This window comes from Carcharodon carcharias, chromosome 30, assembly GCF_017639515.1.
Source record: "Carcharodon carcharias isolate sCarCar2 chromosome 30, sCarCar2.pri, whole genome shotgun sequence".
Lineage (NCBI taxonomy): Eukaryota > Metazoa > Chordata > Chondrichthyes > Lamniformes > Lamnidae > Carcharodon > Carcharodon carcharias.
In genome coordinates, this window is record NC_054496.1 from 20082517 (window position 1) to 20101688 (window position 19172).

A 19172-nucleotide genomic window follows, 5' to 3' on the forward strand; every position below is an offset into this window, starting at 1 on the left:
TTAAAGAAAGTGATTAATTGGCTGTAAAGCTCTTAGGGATGTCCTGAGGGTGTGAACAGTGCTATCTAAATGCAAGACTTTCTTTTTTCATTTCAACAAGTTCCTTCATTGAGCAGCTTGTGATCTGGTAATGTCCTCTCTCGATCATCTCGATCAGCGGTTGGTTCATCTCAAGTATTTCATCCAGGTTGGTACCTGCGTCTATCTCTAACCAACATTCAGATAAGAATAGGGTAGAGTCATTGTCCAGCTATCCATGAGTCTTGGTAGTTATTTATACAAGTACCTTGTCCAATGTGGACTGAAGAACTTTAATTCTTTTCAATCAGTCAACCCCATAAGTTATTATGTTTAGAGGATGAAGAATGAAGAGGATCAGGAGGCTGAAGATAAAACCTCCAAATCCAATTTGGTCTTCACTCAAATTTCGCACTGGTGATGGTTCCATCATGGGTTATAACATACAGGTAGGAATCCTCTTTATCTACTCTTCAGTTCAGGGCTGATGCTGAGCCTTTGAGGGCACACTGACTGACATTAACAAACTCAGCACAAGCTGAGGCTTCAAAATGTATTTTTCCACATCAAAGAAAGGAAAGTGTTGCAATTATATAGCATCTTTCACATCCTCAGGGCATTTCAAAGTGCTTTACCACTGATGCAATTCTTTTGGGCCATTGTAATCTAGGACATGTGGCTGCCAATTTACCCACAGCAAGCTCCCACAAACAGCAAAACGATAATGACCAGCTAATCTGTTTTAGTGATGTTGGTTGAGGGATAAATATTGGGCAGGACACAGGGGAGAACATTACTCTTCTTTACAGTAGTACCATGGTGAGGTTTTGTGTCCATCTGTGGAAGTAGATAGGGCCACTTATGAAAGAAAAGCTTTAAATTATATTAATTATTCCCAGTCATGCATTCATGCACTAAGCCATAGAGAGGAACAAGCTGCCTTATTATTAGTTCTGCAATGGACACAAGTGCCATGCATCAGATAGCAACTGTAGCTCTCATTTATTAGTGATTGGCTTTGAGAACTATCAAGAAGGTCAGGTTCTCCTGAACCCACCCAGGAAGTCCAAGGGCAGCAGACATATGCGAACACCGTTACCTCCAAGTTCCCCTCCAAACCTCATACTGACCCACACATGCATGCCCACACAAACACATGATTCTCACTCAGACATAGATCCCCGTGACATCATCGTCACTGAATCAAAATCCTGGAAACCCCTCCCTGACATCACTGTGAAGCACCCTCACCTTCATGGACCACAGTGGTCAAGAAGACCCACTACCATCTTCTCAATGGCAACTCGAGATGGACTCTAAATAGTGGCTGTGGTGTTCAATTGTTCAATTGATCTGCATTTGATTATGACAGCCTGGTAAACTGATCTATGCTCACTGTGTTCGATTGGTTAAGTCTGCGTGTGGAGTCAGAGCAAAGGAAACAGACACCACAGAAGCTACTAGAGCTCAGAGCTAGATTAACCATGAGTGTGGACATTTTGTGATTGCAGAGGTATTTAGAAACTCTTGTAAATAAACCTGTTGCACACTTAACAACTGAAAATATCTCTACATTACTCTGAGGCAAATCAAATATAAAAAATATACAAGAAAGTGGCGAATACACAACAGTGGCCTTGCCAGTGAGGCCCACATCTCCAGAATGAAGTAAAAATAAGTAATGTCAAAGTGAAAGGAAATGAGAGACAGCCTACCTGCATTGACCCTGCCTCCAAGGTTATGGGTGAGCACATGGTGAAATCATCAGAAGGACAGTCAAATTCTAGGGAGAAGTACAGAAAAGTGAAGAACGGCAGAGTTTTATCATTTGTCTACAGTAGTTTCTCATATCAAAAGACATCAATAAAGCAACCTATAAATCCATAACAAGATCATGGATCCATGAATATGTGTAAATTGATCCCCTAGAAATAAACTTTGGCCAAGAGGTTGAAAAAATGCATCACAGAAAAGACCCATAAGACCGACCTCTTTGACCAAGCTTTTGGCCACCTGTCCTCATATCTCCTTATGTAGCTCGGTGTCAAATTTCATCTGCTGTACCTTGGGATGTTTTACTACCTTAAAGGTGCTATATTAATGCAAGTTGATCTCTGTTGTTTCCTCCAACCCTACAACCCACCGTGATATCTGCGCTCGTCTCATTCTGGCCTCTTGAGTATTCCTGACTTTAGTTGCTTCACCATTGGTGAATGCCCCTTCAGCTGGCTAGGCCCTAAGCTCTGAAATTCCCTCCCTACATCTTTCTGACTCAATATTTCGCTTTCCTCGCTTAAGACACTCCTTAATACCTGCCGCTTTGATCGAGCTATTGGTCATCTGACCTAACATCTCCTAATGTGGCTGGGTGTCAAATTTCATAATGTTTTGTTTTATAACACGTCTGTGAAGTGCCTTGGGATGGTTGATGGCATTGGAAGTGCTATATGAATGTAAGTTGTTGTTGTACACTCTGTTGACTCAGCAACCTGCTTCTGCTCTGTCGCCATATTTCCCAGGACCCTCAGTTAGGCAGCCTTGACATCCGCCTTGAGTCGGGTGAGAACCTCAGGAATTTATGCACACTGGGGGTCCTGTGACATACGCAGGGTGGGAAAGCAATTTCCTATCGGACAGAGTCTATCCCCGATGATCCATTCAGCATAATCTGGCAGGCAAGCCTGAAAGTGATGGGACGTGGGCTTGAGCTAAAGAGCTGCTGGAAATGGTGGCATAATGGTAGTGTCACTGGATGCATAACCCAGTTGGCCCAGGCTAATGCTGTGGCTCAAATACCACCATGGCAGCTGGTGGAATTTGAATTTAATAAATGCGCAAAATTATGTTCATCTCAGTAATGGCATCCAGGGCCAGGATTTTCCTTTCCAAAGTCAAATTTTCCATCCTGGGAGCGATGATTCCCACCATGGGCGGGACTGCAAAATACTGGCCCACTAACCTATCATCGATTGTTATAAAAACCCATCTGCTTCACGAATGCTCCTTTAGGGAAGGAAATCTTCTGTCCTTACCCGTTCTGGCCTACGTGTACCTCCAGGCCCACAGTAATGCAGCTGACTCTTAACTGCCCCCTGAAATGGTCTAGCAAGCCACTCAGTTCAAGGGCAATTAGGGATGGGTAACAAACGCTGGCCTTGCCACTCATGTCCACATCCCATGAAAGAATAAAGAAAAATGTTGCTGTTATTCTCTGGGCAAAGCCCATCATAATTTATACAAATTAGGTCTCTCATGTACTTGTTCTAAAGTAGGACGAGTGCATGATATGATTCATTTAATGGAGGTTGCACTCCGTTAATGTCTCACTCAATCTCTCTCGAAATGAAGAAAGGTTTGCATTTGTTCAACATCTTTCAGAAACCATGGGGATCCCAAAGCATTTTACAGCCATTACAGTGCTTTCAAAGTGCAGTGCAGCCAAACTGCACACAGCAGTGGTCATGAGCAGAGAGTCTGCTTTTAGGTGTTGTTGGTGAAGAAATAAATGTTGGCTAGGACACAGCGAGAGTTTTTTTACAAATATATTTTTCTTTTCCCACCTATTTTTATATTTATTTTGATCTATTGTTTCACTTCCACCTGTAGCCCATTTCGATCCCTTCTCCCCACCCCACCCCAACTAGGGCCATCTGCCACTAGCTTGTCCTGCTTGTTACGCTTAATGTCCCCATTGGCACATCGTTTAGATAATATCACCACTGTCAACATCCCTTTATCCTTTTGTCTATGACATCTTTGGCAGTCTCTTCTTGGCCTCCACCTATCACTGGCCCTCTATTCAGCTCTACCTGTCCCACCCATCCCCCTCTACCGGCTTATATTTCATCTCATTTCTATATGTCTTAGTTCTGATGAAGAGTCATACGGACTCGAAGTGTCAACTGTATCCCTCTCTGCAGATGCTGTCAGATCTGCTGCGTTTTTCCAGGTAATTTTGTTTTTACTCAAAATAATGCCTTGGTTTTGTATCTGATCCACTTGATGACACCCTGGACAGTGCAGTACCGCACTGGTGCATCAGCCTTGCAGCTGCAGGAGAGAAGAGAACAGACAATTGGAAATTGGCAGAATAAAATGGAAAACTCTTACCGACGCATATATCACTGTGATTCAGTCTGGTGCCTCCAGATGATGATATAAAGCCAGGGTTACAGGTGCAGGTATAACTCCCAACTGTGTTGCCACAGGTTGCATTAGAGCCACACGGGTTCTTAAGGCATTCGTCCACATCTGTAACAGAGGAGTGGATATTATCAGACCGCATGCTGCGAGTAACCGACTCCCATCACTCCTGTGTGTATGTGCGCACAGTTCTATATACAGAGTGGTGGATAAAGTCCTTCGGGAACTTTGAACTTTGGGTGTGCACCAGATAGAAGCAAACTGTAAACGGAACGCAAAAGTATAAATCATACATTTTTTTATAATGGTAATAGAGCTTTTAAATTTTTATTTCGAATGGTAACACTGATGAAAATGAAGGCAGTAGAAGATGGAAAATCAGATTGAACAATGTATCACAAAAGAAGGCAGCCATGTTGAAGCTTAGAAATTCAAACAGTGTTTTCTTAAAACTTAACGAATTATGCTTTCCCATGCCATTTACTTCTATCATTTGCACACTCGGAATCATTAAAGTTGTACTAAACACCGTGGCGCTGGGGTGTTATAGTTCACTCAGGGAGTCCGAGTTGCCATGGCAACATGCACTTATACATGTGTGTTGCGGCCCGGAGCTATAGATGGTGCTTCTTCCCGTCACATGGCTGTCCAGGAATCTCTCCCACTCTTGCTGCCTGGCATTGGCGTGCATTGGTAGGACCTCCAGGTTGGTAATCCCGCCTGCAGCCACCAGGCTTGCGAGCAGGCATTCTGTACAGCGTGAAAAATCTTGTCGAAACGGTCCAGTAAACACGAGGGCCAATTTCAATCTCCGTGACCCCTTGCAATGAGCCCCAGTCAGGGCATAAGTCGTGGGATAAATCGAGTTAGGATTCAGTTCAGCCCGAATTTTGCCTCTTTCTATTTTCTGATCGGTTCTGGGACACGAGGGGAAAAAAATCCCCATCACAACCAGGCAAGAATTCATTAACACAAGATAACACAACCCCGCTCCGTAAACATGAACACAAATATGAGGCTGACATGCGACACTGTGATACTCCTTTGCAGAGGGACTGTAGAGGTGCCACCTTTTGGGACAGTTGTTAAACTGAGGCCTCGGGGTGGGCAATAAAGATCCTGGGAGGAATTTTCCGGCCCTGCCAGTCTCAGGGATCGTCTGGTCCTGCCAAAAGTCAACAGGGCCAGAAAATCCTGACCCCTATTTCAAAGAGGAGAAGAGGAGTTTCTCTCCAGTGTTTGTTTTAAAATTCATTCACGGGATGTGGGGGTCACTGGCTGTGCCAGCATTTATTACCCATCCCTCGTTACCCTTGAGAAGGTGGTGGGTGAGCTGCCTTCTTGAGCCGCTGCAGTCCCTGTGGTGTAGGTACACCCACAGTGCTGTTAGGGAGGGAGTTCCAGGATTTTGACCCTTTTGACTCTTCCTCCCCCACTCCTCTCTCTCCCCACCCCCCCCATCTCCTCTCTCTTCCTCCCGCCCTCGATATTTTTCCTGTGAGCAACATCACTTTAAAAAAAAACAGCTCTCTGGTCATTAGTTCAACGCTGTCTGTGGAATCTTGCTATGTGCAAATTTGTGTTTCTTACAATATAGCAGAGTCGACACTGCCAAAGTTGTTGTCATTAGCTGTAAAACACTCTGGGATGTCCTAAAGGTGTGTAAAGCGCTGATTCAATACAGTTCTTTCTCCTTGAGGGAAAAATGAGTCAATTTTTGACGTTGAAGTACTCTTCTGTTAGGTCAGCCAGTCTTTTCAAATAGGAAATATTTAAAGGAGATCTGTAGCTGATAACCTGCTACTTGAGCATCTTTGATTTGCAGCTGCAAGCATTTTGCAAATAACTTTAAGAAGTTAGCGTGTTAATGGGTGTTTGTGGTGTGATTATTTTACCACATATGCGTCAGTTATGGCTCAATGGGAGCACTCTCGTCCCTGAGTCAGAAAGTTGTGGGTTCTGCTTTTTGTACTCAGCATGGTTGCTGGCTCCTCCTATGGGTGACCTGTCTAACTAGACTGTAGTCTTACTCTGCTACATGCTTGAAATAGTTCTGCTGAAAAAAGGACATTTTTGGTCGAAGATTACTCATCGGGACAATTCGCAAGAAAATACCAATCTCAGGGGAAACGACATGTTCATACAGCATGAGAAGAGACTGGCAGATCGTATCAAACAGCAGCCAGGATTTTATGGCCCCACCTCAGTGTATCTCCCCCCAGCTGAAGCAGCGAGCCATTTAAATCTCCATTCAGTTCGGCGAGACTGTAGTATCCTGCCAGGCGGGAGGGGCAGTAAAATCCTGGCCGGCATGTTCCTTCCACTGTTCACAACAGGCAAGGTATGGAGCGTATCCAACCAGCCCGTGCTTGTAAAACTCAAAATGCAGTATCCAGCATTAGATAGGATTCTGCGATTGTTAAATAATCCTCAGTGTGCTAACAACCAATTTAAGATCATCAGTTGGGGTGCATTTGCATGTACTGGTACATATATTAACACACGGGGCCCGGTTCTTTGCAGACAGAAAGAACATGAACACACATTGGGCCTGCTTCAGCTAAACAAAATAAGTGACAGCCATTCGCTGGTTCACTCCTCAGGGCAATGTCTTGACCACTCAGAGTTAAGCTGCCTGGTTTAAATTTCAAACAACGCTCGGCAGTTAACTGTCAATCACCATCAGCTGGTGCATTCTCCATGGCAATGCCTCTACCAATCAGAGTCCACTTGCCAACCAATTAGCACTTTGTTCTCATACAGTATAAATATGTTGTTTCCCCTGACATTGGTATTTTCTTGCAAATTGTCCCAATGAGTGCAAGATGAAAAGCTTTGACAAAAAATGTCTCTTTTCTCAGCTATGCGCAAATTCTACACTACCAAGTGAATATTTAAACTAGTTTGTTAACACTATATATGATAGGAGACACATACCTACTCTGTAACCTGATTACTGAGTGGGCCATCCTCTCTCTTGGGACTCTAGCACATGACTACTGATGTCACTGACAGCTCATAATCTACACCACTCATCAGCAAATTTATTTTATTAACCCATTACACTGCAGCTTCATGTTCTGTTCTAAAGATTTGAGCTCAATATCTACACTGACACTTACAATGCAGTACTGAGGGAGTTTTTTCTAATTCTTTCACAGGATGTGTGGCTAGGCCAGCCTTTATTGCCGATCCCTAATTGCCCTTGAGAAGGTGGTGGTGAGCTGCCTTCTTGAACTGCTCCAGTCCATGTGGTGTAGGTACACCCACAGTGCCGTTCGGGAGGGAGTTCCAGGATTTTGACCCAGCGACAGTGAAAGAACAGCAATATAATTCCAAGTCAGGATGGTATGTGGCTTGGAGGGGAACACGGATGCTTCCATGCATCTACTGCTCTTATCCTTCTAGCTGGTAGAGATCGCCAGTCTGGAAGGTGCTGTCGAAGGAGCCTTTTTTCCTGGTGCAGACACAATGGGCCAAGAGGCCTTTTTCTGTGCTTTCTATGATTCTAAGGTGCTGCAGTGCATCTTGTAGATGGTACACACTGTGTGTCCACGGTAGAGGAAGTGAATGTTGAAGGTGGTGGATGGGATGCCAATCAAGTGGGTTGCTTTGTCCTGGACAGTGTCCAGCTTCTTGAGCGTTGTGGGAGCTACACTCATCCAGGCAAGTGGGGAGTATTCCATCACACTCCTGACTTGGGCCTTGTAGATGGTGGACAGGCTCTGGGGAGTCAGGAGGTGAGTAACTCACTGCAGGATTCCCAGCCTTTGACCTGCACAATATCAAAGGTACCACCATTTTCACATGTCATTAAACCGAGGCCCATGGATGGATGTAAAGCACCCGATTATAAAGATGAGCAGGGGGTGTTCTCAATCTTGTCCTGCCTTGTATTTACCTCTCAATCCATTTTAACTATTCATTCACAGGGGATGACAAAGCTTCCATTTATTGTTGTTAAACTAATGGCTTGCCAGGCCTTTGTTTCCCTTACTATTCTTTCACAGGATGAGGATGTCACTGGCAAGGTCAGCATTTATTTCCCATCCCTAATTTCCCCCATAAGTGTGGCTTGCTAGGCCATTTGAGAGGACAGTTAAGAGTCAACCACATTTCTGTGGGTTTGGAGTCAAATGTAGGCCAGACCAGGTGATGGTGGCAGATTAGTGAACCAGGTGGGTTTTTACAACAATCGATGATACTTTCACAATCACCATTACTGAGACTCGCTTTCAATTCCAGGTTTATTAGTTAAATTTAAATTCCACCAGCTACAATGGTGGGATTTGAACCCATGTCCCCAGAGAAGGGGCCTGGGTTTCAGGATTACTAATCCAGTGCATTACCACTATGCCACAATACTGCCATATTTTAGAATTGCAGATAAGCCAGAACACTAATGGTTTCTCCCCTGAAGGACGTTTGGGAACCAGATGGGTTTATTATGATAATCTTGCAGATCCATAGCCACAAAACTAACTTTTCATTCCAGATTTATTTATTAAAATTATATTTAAATTTCCCAGTTGCCATGGTGCAATTTAAACTCATCTCTAGATCATTAGTCCAGACCGCTAGAGTACTAACCCAACAATTTAACCGGTATGTCACTGCCCCCAACCTGCAGTGACTACCCTTCAATGTCAAATGCTTTGGGATTGTTAGGGAAGTTTTATAAATGCAAGTCTTTTTTTCTTTGTTTCCATTCTACCTGCCCTTACCCATTGCCCTCGGAGAAAGCCCCTGCATGTTAAGGATAAGAATAATGATGAGGATGGAGGAGGACAATTGCTGGGGAAGAAAATTCTCAAATGGTGAGATTTAAGAGAAATACCTGCTTGCAAATGTTCCTCAAGATTAGACCTCGGCAGTGTGAAATTAGATAGAGGCGGCACAGTCGTTGATTTATTCTAGGCTAAATAAAGCTTTCCCTTGTTGAATAACTCATTAAAAATGCTGTCACAGAATCTCCTGGTCACAATGTTTTGCCCCCAAAGATTTGGTCCCAAGAAAGAACCTCCATGATACTTTTACCTTTACATCCCTTGTTGTAAGCGGTAAAATTGGTTTCCCCAGATGATCGGGCAAATCCTTTGTGGCATTTACAGTAGTAACTCCCTTCAGTGTTGTGACAGGTTGCATCATTTCCACATATTGTTGAAGTCGTCTTACACTCATTATAATCTGTAAGAAAATATATAGAAACATTGAATAATCTTAATTTTCAAAGACTTGTTATTTTTTTTCATTGAGTGATATGATGCCTGTAACCATTGCCTGGTTAAGAGTATGGTGTTCTACAATGTGCAACTCCAGCAGACACCAGGCATAAATGAAAGAAAGACAAGACTTGGATTTGTAGAGTGTCTTTCTCAGCCTGAGGAGTGCTTTATGGCCAACAAAGGAATTTTGAAGTGTAGTCACTGTTGTAATTTGGAAAAAGAGGCAGCTGACTTGTGCACAGCAAGCTCCCACAACCAGCAATGTGATAAAGGCCAGACTTTTGAAGCAGTTCACTGAGGGATAAACATTGACACTGGGGAGAACTCTTGAATGCGGGTACAAATGTAGCAAGGTGAAACAGTTTAGGGGCAGTGTTCCAGAGTGTGAGGCAAGATAGGTGAAGACTCGCTTATTGACAGTGGGGATGGGGACGTAGTTGCAGGCTAAGGGTGGAAGAAAGTGGGGCTGATCAGAGTTCCAGAGAGAGAAGAAGGGATGAAGCCGTCAGGTGATTTGTGTGGATGAGGATGATGATTTTGAGATCGATATGTTGAGGGACAGGAGCTGGTTCAGGCCATCGAAGACAAAGGCGGCAAATGAGAAGGATCATGTGTAACATGGGGATTGGGTGAAGGATGTGTATGGTGGAACCAGGGAGATGCACGAGGAGAAATTTGGAAAAGATGGAAAAGAGGTATGAATGAGTGCTTTAGGCTGGCAGTCAAGCAGCCAGAATGTGAGGCTGTGTGTATTGACCCATATTACATAATCACACAAGATCGAGATCCACCTCAATGCCTTTGGTTTTGCTGCTACTGAGCAGCAACAACATTTGACAATTGACAGTCATTGTACGATCAAGGGCAGGTAAAATGGATATTATCTACTTTAGTAGTAAGTCTATCCTAGACCTACATGGGACAGACATGTAGATGAAAGCTAGAAGGGAGCCAAGGATGAAATCTTGGTGTCCATGTGTGTGCAGGAGGTGAAACCCTTGTAGGAGATGGGCTGTTTCCCATGGAGTAGGTAGAAATGGAAGAATGTAAGGATGGTGCCAAGGTCGCGGTCCGTTGAGTAGAAGTAATTGATCAGAATAGTGCCGTTGACTATGGCCGGGATTTTCTGGCTCTGTTGCGGGTGGGACCGTCTGTGGGTGAGGTGGTGCCCCAGCCAGAAGCCCATTGACCTGCGGCGGGACCGGAAGATCCCGGCAGCGGGCGAGAGCGGAAAATCCCACCTCATGTCACACACCACAGACAGATTGAGGAGGATGAGGAAGGATAACGGACTGCAAACGGCCACACAGAATGCGGTTGGTAACTTTGACCAAGACAGTCACATCGCTGGGAGTGAAACAGAAGCCCGATTGGGCAAACTCAAAATGGGGAGTGCGGGGCACTGAGTTGGGAGAGAGCGATTCATTCCAGACTTTTAGGGAAGGTGAGGCAGGGAATGTGAGCCAATAGTTTGAGACAAAAGAAAGCTGTGTAGGATTTTAAAGGGAAGGTTAATTATAGTGGATTCAATGGGGAGGAACAGTGCCTGAGGAGAGGGAGTGGGTAATGTGACTGGTGAGCATTAAGGCAAGGAGCAGCAGTTGGACTACAGGAGATGGGTGAAGGGAGCAAGCGTTGAGTCTCATTGAGAAGATACACTGTTGAAGGCTGGAGTGTTGATCAAGGAGAAAATGTTAATATTATGACTAGTGCTAAAGCTGAAAATCGACAGAAGAATGCACTGCAGACATAAATATTGCTTAAGACCAAAGCCCAGTTTGTAATTGCATTTACCTTTACAGTATGACTCACGGCGACCAGCAAAAGAATGATCTCCGGAATCTGAGTAAAATCCTTTAACACAAGTACAGGAAAAGCTCCCTTTGCTGTTGCGACAGGATGCATTGGCTCCACATGGGTCTGTGAGACACTCGTCAACATCTGCAATATAAGAAAAGTGATAATCACGATGGTGCATTGTGTTCAACGCTAGCTGCATAATTTAGACCTGGGTTCAAATCCAACCCTCACTTATAAACAATTACCTGTGTGGTGGAAATAAATTTCTTCCATGAAATGAGGTTTGAGTTGCCTTAACTTATATCCTAATAGGAAAACACCCACAAACAAATCCGCACAAAGCTGGCCCTTAAGTAGCAAACTTTCACTGAGAAACTAAAGGACGGGTAGAATCTTAAATTAAAAACAACACACCTCTTACCTTTAGATGTTGCATCTGATTAATTACTTCGTAAATAAGTTTAACTTGTCATTTTAGCCTGAATATCGCATTCTCAAAATGTGATATTTTGCACCTTTAAGATAGGGCAGGTGGAGACCATGGTTCAAAATGGCATTCTGAATGTGGGGACAGATGTAGCAAGGTTTAGGGATAGTGTTTAAGAGTGGGGGCAAGGCTCCTTCATTGGCAGTGGGGCTGGAAGGAGGTAGGAATACATAGTAGACTAAAGATGGAAGAGCAGAGACATGCGGCTGGTGAAAGCCACTGTGATAGAATGGAATGAAGTGTTAGAGAGATAAGTGCAGATGCGGACGGGAATTTAGAAATTGAGGATAACTGGTGCAACTCATTCAAGACAGGGACAATAGATGAGAGGGTGAAACCAGACAGGCGGACAAGGAGAAATTTGGCTTTAATTTTACACACTAACCTCTTATGTGGGACTGTCTCAAAAACTTTCTGAAAATGCAAATACACCACAACCACTGGTTCTCCCTTATCTGTTCTGCCAGTCACATCCTCAAAGAACTCCAGTAGGTTTGTCAAACATGATTTCCCTTTCATAAACCCATGTTGACTTTGTCTAATCCCACTGATATTGTCTAAGTGTCCTGTTATCACATCCTTTATAATAGACTCTAGCATTTCCCCGACGACTGTTGTTAGACTAACCAGCCTGTAATTCCCTATTTTCTCCCTCCCTCCTTTCGGAAATAGTGGGGTTACATTTGCCGCCCTCCAATCTGCTGGGACTGTTCCAGAATATTGGAAGATGACAACCAATGCATTCCACTATTTCCATGGCCACCTCCTTTAGTACACTGGGATGTAGATTATCAGGATGTAGATTACCTGGGGATTTATTGGCTTTCAGTCTCATTAATTTCTCCAGCACATTTTTTTGGTAATTCTAATTTCCTTCAATTCCTCCTTCTCACTAGACCTTTGGTTCCTTAACATTTCTGGGTAGTTATTTGTGTCTTCCTCCTTGAAAACAGAACTAAAGTAGTTGTTAAATTGCTCTGACATTTCCTTGTTCTCTATGTTAAATTCTCCAGTTTCAGACTGTAAGGGACCTACATTTGTCTTTACTAATCTTTTTCTTTTTACATTCTTATAAAAGTTTTTACAGTCTGTTTTTATGTTCCATGCAAGTTTATTCTCATAATTAATTTTTCCCCTCTTAATCAATCTCTTGGTCCTCCTTTGCTGAATTCTAAACTGCTCCCAATCCTCAGGCTTGCCACCTTTTCTAGCAACTTTATGACATTCCTCTCTGGATCTAATACTATCATTAATTTATTTTGTTAGCCATGGTGGGCCACTCATCCTGTTGTGTTTTTGCTCCAGAAAGGAATGTACAACTGTTGCAATGCATATATTGGCTCCTTAAATATCAATCATTGCCTATCCACCATCATGCCTTATAATGAAGTTCCCCAATCTATCTTAGCCAACTCATGCCTCATATCTTTGTAGTTTCCTTTGTTTAGATTTAGGACCATAAACATTGAATGGATTTGAATAGGGAGTGGTGGGAGAAGTGAGTTGGGTGACTGATTAATTTCAGACATTAGGGACATAGTGGCAAAGTGGTAATGTCACTGGGCCAGTAATACAGAGGCCCAGATTAACGCCCTGGCATTGCGCGTTCCAACTGAAAGCTAGTCTCAGTGATGGCGATCATGAAATCACCATCAATTGTTGTAAAAACCTTCCATGGCCTTTAGGGAAGGAAATTTGCCACCCTTACCTAGTTTGATCTACATGTGACTCCAGACCCACAACAATGTGGCTGACTCTAAAATGGCCTGGCAAGCCACTCAGTTCAAAAGCAAAGAGGGATGGACAACAAGTGCCAGCCTTGCCAGTGATAACCAAATGAAAGATTAAAGAACTCTTAGAGAAGGTGCAATTGAAGATGGACAAATAGTTGGAGACAAAAGAAGGGTTTAATGGTAGGCTTTTAATTGATTTTAGCAACCTTGTTGGGGATGAACAGTGCATGGGAAGAGGGACTGAATAAGAATATTGGCAAACACTAGTTCAGGGAGCAGCAGTTGAATTACGGGAGATGAACTGCGATGATTGAAGTGTGAGTCTCATTGATGAGTTGCGTCTGTTGAGGGCTGAGCTGATGATAATGGAGAAATTGTAGAATATTGTGAGACAAGTACTAAAGCAGAGAGTGAGCATTGAAGAGAAAACAGTATTGTTTCAGACCTAGGCCAAATCTGTCATTTTGCTCACCCCAACAGTAGGGCTTGGCTTGACCAGTTAACTCGTAATCTCTGGAATCTGAGGAAAATCCTATTTCACAAGTACAGGAATAACTCCCTTCGGTGTTGTGACATTGGCCATTGGGCCCACATGAATTAGTAAAGCACTCGTCCTCATCTGAAACACAAGGGTGATAAACAGGGAATAAGTGGTTGTTCAATGTGTCAGACACCTGCCCCATATCCTTGAGACCATAGTTCGAATCTAGTGCATATTCATGGAGGAACAATTGCCTTTTCTTGATAGAAATAAAGACCTTCCATGGACTGAGTTGGAATCAACATAACTTCGACCCTGAGGGGCAAAGACCCACAAACAATTGTCTCACCAAAGTGACCCCTCGAATGGCAAATTCACACATTAAAGGCAACAGATGGTTAGGGTTTGAAATTGAAAACCTCACATCACTAAACTTTATAGACTGCTCCTGATCGATTGCCTTGTAAATAAATTTAATTTTCTGCGTTAGCCTGAATATAACACTCAGACAGTGTGACATTCCAACTTTAAGAGTGGCAAAGAAGGAGTCGGAATCTTTAGATTGATATAGCAAAGTTCAGGACTCTGTTCCAGGGTGTGGGGCAACATGGACCAAGACTCTTACATTGAAGGTGAAACTGCAGGGAGATGGGAACATCTAGTAGACAAGAGATAACAGGGCAGAGATACAGGGAGTTATGTGCAGGTGCGGATGGGGATTATGAAATTAATAACCTGAGGAATAGGAGCTGCTCTCAGAGATTGAGAACACTAGGAGCAGTTGAGAGCAGTTGCGGTGAATGGCGTAGGTGCAGTTTATATGTGGTGGGATTTGGCTGACCAATGAGGAGAAATTTTGAAAAGATGACAGAGATATAAATGATTGAGGCCTTTAGAGCTGGGGAAATACCAAGTTGAGGGAGTTTTCACAGGTGGATGTAGATGAGCTGAGTAAAAACCTGACAGGGATTTGAAGCATGGTTGAGACTCAAGTAGGCAGGACGAACATACAAAATAGGAGCTTGCTCTGCCATTCAATAAGATCATGGCTGATTTGTTTGTGTTTCGAATTCCACATTCCCATCGACCCCTGATAACCTTTGATTACCTTGCCTAACAAGAATCTATCTCCCTCTGCCTTTAAAATATCCAATGACCCTGCCTTTGAGGCAGGGACTTCCAAAGTTGCACTTCCAAAGTTTTCTCTGTGAGAAAAAAATTCTCCTCATCTCTGTCCTAAAAGGGCGACCCCTAATTTTAAAACAGTCCTGGACTCGCCCACACGAGGAAACATCCTTTTTGCATCCACCTTGTCAATACCGTTCAGGATCTTGTATACTTGTCACCCTCCCTTTTCTAAACTCCAGCGGAAACAAGCCCAGCCTGTCCAGCCTTTCCTCATAAGACAACCCACTCATTCCAGGTATCAATCTAGTAAACCTCCTCTGAACCGCCTCCAACACATTTACATCCTTCCTTAAATAAGGAGACCAAAACTACATGCAGTATTCGAGGTGCGGTCTCACCAATGCCCTGTGTAACTCAAGGATAGCATCCTTCAATCCCTCTCGTAATAAAGGATAGCATTCCATTAGCCTTCTCAGTTACTTGCTGTACCTGCATACTAACTTTTTGTGACTCAGGGAAGGTGATGGTGTAACGGTGTTGTTGCCAGACGAGTAATCCAGAGACCCAGGGCAATGCCTGGGGTTTGAATCCCACCACGGCAAATGGTGGAATTTGAATTCAATAAAAACCTGGAATCAAATGTTTGACAATGACCATGAAACCGTTGTCAATTAACGCAATCCTTACCTGACCTGGCCTAGAACTCCACGCCCACAGCAATGTGGTTGACTCTTAGATGGCTTAATAAGCCACTCAGTTGGAACAAACCGCTACAAAGTCACAAAATGGAATGAAACTGGATGGACCACCCGGCATCAACCTAGGCACCGAAAAATACAATAGCAATTACAGCCGTGTCGACCCTGCAAATTCGGGAGGGAGTTGCCCTGGGAGTCTTCAACTTTGACTCGGGACCCCATGAAGTCTCACGGTATCTGCCCAAACATGGGTAAGGAAATTTCCTGCTGACTACCATATACTGCCCTCTCTCAGCTGATAATTCAGTGCTCCTCCATGTTGAACATTACTTGGAGGAGGCACTGAGGGTGAGAAGGGTGCAGAATGTACTCTGGGTGGGAGACTTCAATGTCAAAAAGAGTGGCTCAGTAGCACCACTATTGACTGAGCTGGCCGAGTCCTAAAGGACGTAATAGCTAGACTGGGTCTGCGGCAGGTGGTGAGGGAACCAACACGAGGGGAAAACATACTTGACCTCATCCTCACCAACCTGCCTGTCACTGATGCATCTGTCCATGACAGTATCGGTAGGAGTGACCTCCACACAATCGTTGAGACGAAGTTCCACCTTCACATAGAGGATACTCTCCATCGTGTTATGTGGCACTACCACCATGCAAAATGGGATAGATTTTGAACAGATCTAGCAACTCAAGACTGAGCATTCATGAGGCGCTGTGGGCCATCAGAAGCAGCAGAATTGTACTCAAATGCAACCTGTAACCTCATGGCCCGGCATATCCTCCACTCTACCATTACCACCAAGCCAAGGGATGAACCTGGTTCAATGAAGAGTACAGGAGGGAATGCCAGGAACAGCACCGGGCACACCTAAAAATGAGATGTCAACCTGGTGAAGCTGTAACACAGGGCTACATGCATGCCAAACAGCATAAGCAGCAAGCAATAGAGAGAGAGCTAAGCGATCCCACAACCAACAGATCAGATCTAAGCTCAGAGGTCCTGCCACATCCAGTCATGTATGGTGGGGGACAATTAGCTAACTCACTGGAGGAGCAGCTCCACAAATATCCCCATCTTCAATGCTGGAAGAGCCCAGCACATCAGTGCAAAACATAAGGCTACAATCTTCTTTGCTACAATCTTCAGCTAGAAATGCTGAGTGGATGATCCATCTCAGCCTCCTCTGGAGGTCCCCAGCATCACAGATGCCAGTCTTCAGCCAATTCAATTCACTCCACATGAGGCCAAGAAATGGCTGAAGGCACTGGATATTGCAAAGACTATGGGCCCTGACAATATTCTGACAATAGTACTGAAGACTTGTACTCCAGAACTTGCCGTGCCCCTAGCCAAGCTGTTCCAGTACAGCTACAACACTGGCATCTACCTAGCTATGTGGAAAATTGCCCAGGTATGTCCTGTACACAAAAAGCAGGACAAATCCAACCCGGCCAATTACCGCCCCTTCAGTCTACTCTCAATCATCAGTAAAGTAATGGAAGGGGTCATCAACAGTGCTATCAAGCAGCATTTGCTTAGCAATAACATGGTCACTGATGCCCAGTTTGGGTTCCACAGGGCCACTCAGCTCCTGACCTCGTTACAGCCTTGCTTCAAACATAGACAAAAGAGTTAAACTCCCGAGGTGAGGTGAGAGTGACTGCCCCTGACATCAAGGCAGCATTTGACAGAGTGTGGTATCAAGGAGCCTTAGCAAAACTGGAGTCAATGGGAATCAGGGTGAAAGATCTCTGCTGGTTGGAGTCATACCTAGCACAAAGGAAGATGGTTGTGGTTGTTGGAGGTCAGTCATCTCAGTTCCAGGAGATCACTGCAGGAGTTCCTCAGGGTAGTGTCCTCGGCCCAACCATCTTCAGCTGCTTCATCAATGACCTTCCTTCCATCATGAGGTCAAAAGTGGGGATGTTCACTGATGATTGCACAATGTTCAGCACCATTCACAGCTCCTCAGATACTGAAGCAGTCCATGTCCAAATGCAGCAAGACCTGGACAATATCCAGGCTTGGGCTGACAAGTTGCAAGTAACATTCGCGCCACACAAGTGTCAGGCAATGAGCATCTCCAGCAAGGGGGAATCCAACTATTGCCCCTTGATGGTCAATGGCATTGCCATCACTTTATCCCCCACTATCAACATCCTGGGGTTATCATTGACCAGGAACTGAGCTGGACTAGCCATATAAATACTGTGGTTACAAGAGTAGGTCAGAGTCTAGGAATTGTGTGATGAGTAACTCACCTCCTAATTCCCCAAAGCCTGTCCACCATCTACAATGCCACAAGTCAAGAGTGTAATGGAATACTCCCCACTTGCCTGGATGAGTGCAACTCCCACAACACTAAAGAAGCTTGACACTATCCAGGACAAAGCAGCCCGCTTGATTGGCACCACATCCACAACATTTACTCCCCCCACCACTGATGCACAGTAGCAGCAGTGTGTATCATCTACATGATGAACTGCAGGAATTCACCAACGCTCCATAGACAGCACCATCCAAACCACAACCATTACCTTCTAGAAGGACAAGGGCAGCAGATAGATGGGAACACCACCACCTGGAAAACCCCCTCTGAGTCACTCACCATACTGACTAGGAAATATATTGCCATTCCTTCACTGTTGCTGGGTCAAAAACCTGGAATTCCTTTCCTAACAGCACTGTGGGTGTACCTACACCACATGCGTTGCAGTGGTTCAAGAAGGCAGCTCACCATCACCTTCTCAAGGGCAATTAGAGATGGGCAATAAATGCTGGCCCAGCCAGCGAAACCCACATCCCATGAATGAATTAAAAAAACTTGCACTAGAACACCTAGATCCCTCTGCACCTAGGAATTCTGCAGCCATTTTCTGCCTAAGTAATTCTTTCCCTCTTTACTCTTCCTGCCAGAGTGAACAACTTCACATTTTCCCACATTATATTCCATCTGTCAGATTTTGCCCACTCACTCAACCTATCTATATGTATCTGCAACCTCCTTATGTCCTCTTCACAACATACTTTCCAACCTATCTTTGTGTCATCTAGATATTTAGCTACCATGCCTTGGCTCCCCTCATCTAGGTCATTGATATAAATTGTAAAAAGTTGAGGACCCCTGCAGGACTCCACTCGTCACATCCTGCTGATCAGAAAAAGACCCATTTATGCATACTCTCTGTTTTCTGCCAGTCAACCAATCTCCTAGTAATATGTTACCCCTGAGGTACACTGAGGTTGTATATATTCAGCTTGAGCTTAAGTAGGAAAGGAATGGGATCATAGCCTAAGATGCTATAAATTTGGCATGAGGCAAACACAATGGGAAGGACCCTGTCTTGATACAATGGTGTAAAATGGATAATTGTGCATTGGCAACCGGTTTTACATCTCTCCTGATTTATAATTCCATCGCAGTCAATAGAAGTATGAATTGGAAGGGATGCAAG

At 44.2% G+C, this 19172-nt stretch overlaps 1 protein-coding gene across 1 annotated transcript in view; it reads right to left on the reverse strand.

Annotated features, from left to right (window-relative positions):
• Nucleotides 1-19172, reverse strand: part of LOC121271332 (adhesion G protein-coupled receptor E1-like) — an 80407-nt gene that overhangs the window by 33878 nt on the left and 27357 nt on the right. The window contains exons 4-7 of the mRNA XM_041177271.1: nt 11181-11327; nt 9199-9348; nt 4129-4269; nt 1734-1801 (exon numbers count right to left, since the gene is read on the reverse strand). Coding sequence (XP_041033205.1) covers nt 1734-1801; nt 4129-4269; nt 9199-9348; nt 11181-11327 — 506 coding nt within the window. The remainder of the gene's footprint in view (nt 1-1733; nt 1802-4128; nt 4270-9198; nt 9349-11180; nt 11328-19172) is intronic.